This window comes from Sprattus sprattus, assembly GCF_963457725.1.
Source record: "Sprattus sprattus genome assembly, chromosome: 18".
Lineage (NCBI taxonomy): Eukaryota > Metazoa > Chordata > Actinopteri > Clupeiformes > Clupeidae > Sprattus > Sprattus sprattus.
The window spans coordinates 26,731,768-26,734,267 of NC_137916.1; the positions used below are offsets into that span (position 1 = coordinate 26,731,768).

Below are 2,500 nucleotides of genomic sequence, written 5' to 3' on the forward strand. Positions count from 1 at the left end.
TCACACAACTGACACGCACACTCACACAACGACACACACACACACAAACACACACACACACACACACACACACACACACACACACACACACACACAAACGCATGTCTGACAGTGATGGGACCTCCACTTAAGCAAAAGCAGAGCGGCTTTTCTCCCTCACGCACTCACACCACACACTCTTGAAGGCGCTTAATCCTCACTGACTTTAATTCGCTGGTCCAGCATTCCATACCAGACCATCAATCACACATACACACACTCTCACACTCCATAGGCTGTAGGCACAGAATCACCGCGGCCTGCAGTGCTGAATGAGTCCAATTAAACAACTCAAAGGCGGAGAACAAGATCATGTTTAAGAATGCGTGTTATTGCTCTTTCCTGATTATATATTTTGGGTGGTTGTCGGACTCGGATGAAGTGGACTTAAATACTGGATTTGTGCATCCTGAGATGCCTTTCTGGTGTTGTTGAGTGTGTGTGTATGTGTGTTAAAAATTGAGTTTGCTGTGTTTGCTTTTTTTGTGTGTGTGTATGTGTGTGTGTGTGTGTGTGTGTGTGTGTGTGTGTCTGTGTCTGTGCGTGTTTATGCCTGTGTGTGTGTGTGTGTGTGTGTGTGTGTATATATGCCTGTGTGTGTGTGTGTGTGTGTATATGCCTGTGTGTGTGTGTGTGTCTGTGTGTGTGTGTGAGCATTTGTGTGTGTGTGAGCATTTGTGTGTGTGTGTGTGTGTGTGTGTGTGTGTGTGTGTGTGTGTGTGTGTGTGTGTGCGCCATGCCGTTTGATGATAAAGAATGAGAAATAGCTGTACATTATCTGTCTGACACTAAGTACACAGTTCATTAATGCTGAATGTGAACGCTTCATTTACATAGGAATCACTGCTGAAGGCCATAGTGTGACCTGTATTAACCCCCCCAGTGTCATTAAGCCCTCAGCAAACAGGCTAGTCATATATGCCAGTGTGTGGATTCTGCTTTATGAGCCAGGACAATGAACACATCACCAATAAGCACTTAAGGCACACACACACAAATGCTTGCACGCGCACACACACACACACACACAAACACACACATACACACACACACACACACAAATGCTCGCACTCACACACACACACACACACACACACAGAAAAAAAAGTGTAGTTCTGTAATGGGGAGGGGTGTAGCTGTAGTGCACTCTGGAGTTCAATAGGAGACAGCCCTGGAGTCCTACCGCTGAGCCAATGAGGACAATCACCGGCAGGCTTACAGACTCAGGCCCAGAACTAGAGCCTCTGGCCATAGACGGCTCAGTTAATTTGACTGTGCTAGGTGTGGTGTGTGTGTGTGTGTGTGTGTGTGTGTGTGTGGGTGTGTGTGTATGCCTGTGTGTGTGTGTTTGTATCCCTGTGTGTGTGTGTGTGTGTGTGTGTGTGTGTGTGTGTGTGTGTGTGTGTGTGTGTGTGTGTGTGTGTGTGTGTGTGTGTGTATGCATTTGTGTGTGAGTTTAGCGACACTTAAACATGTTTTTTTCTGCTGTGCAGGACCGACTCTACTTTGTCATGGAGTACATCAATGGAGGAGATCTAATGTACCAGATCCAACAGGTGGGCAAGTTCAAGGAGCCCCATGCCGTGTAAGTGCCCCTCTCAAGGCTCACCCTCCTCTGGGCAGAGCGCCCGCACCTGTGCCCTCTGTACCCAACTCATCTCTGTTTTAATGAGCGCTCTATGCAGCGGACTAAAGGACCTCTAGTTTAATGATGCTCCACCAAACTGACTAAAAGATCTCCTCCGTTTTAATGGAGCTTTATCTAACTGACTGTAAGATCTCTGTTTTAATGGAGCTTTAGCTAACTGACTGTAAGATCTCCTCCGTTTTAATGGAGCTTTATCTAACTGACTGTAAGATCTCTGTTTTAATGATGCTCTACCAAACTGACTGAAAGATCTCTATTTTAATGGCGCTTTATCTAACTGACTTTAAGATCTCTATTTTAATGGTGCTTTATCTAACTGACTTAAAGATCTCTATTTTAATGGAGCTTTATCTAACTGACTGTAAGAGCTCTAGTTTAATGGCGCTCTATCTAACGGACTAATAGCCCTATAGTTTATTGATGCTCTGCCAATCTGACTGAAAGAGATTGTAGTTTAATAGTGAATATTCTTAAAGGTGCATTAAGGATTAATAGCTATTCGCTAAAGGTATGCTAGCAGCTAAAACTAACGAACTCTCTTGAAATGTGCTGACTTTGACATTATGACAAACTAATTATTCAACGACTGTCCTTACACAGTCAAACATCAATCATGTGCAACACAAGACTAAGCAAGACGGCAAATAAGCTACTTACTAGATCGGCAGAAGGTAATCAAAGTCAGGTCGGCGGGCTGCGGCAGGCAAAACTACAGAAGGCAGTTATATGCCTATCGACCCTGCTATGCCATTGGCACGGACGCAATTCTCCATATTAAAAGTCATTGTAGCGCCCCAATTTTTTTTAAGCTGT

General features: G+C 44.5%; 1 protein-coding gene across 1 annotated transcript in view; it reads left to right on the forward strand.

Annotated features, from left to right (window-relative positions):
• LOC308379214 (protein kinase C beta type-like) overlaps nucleotides 1-2,500 on the forward strand; it is a gene marked incomplete at both ends in the record, with an annotated part of 146,195 nt that overhangs the window by 96,994 nt on the left and 46,701 nt on the right. Inside the window, 1 exon segment of the mRNA XM_080856272.1 lies at nucleotides 1,533-1,624. Coding sequence (XP_080712398.1) covers nucleotides 1,533-1,624 — 92 coding nt within the window.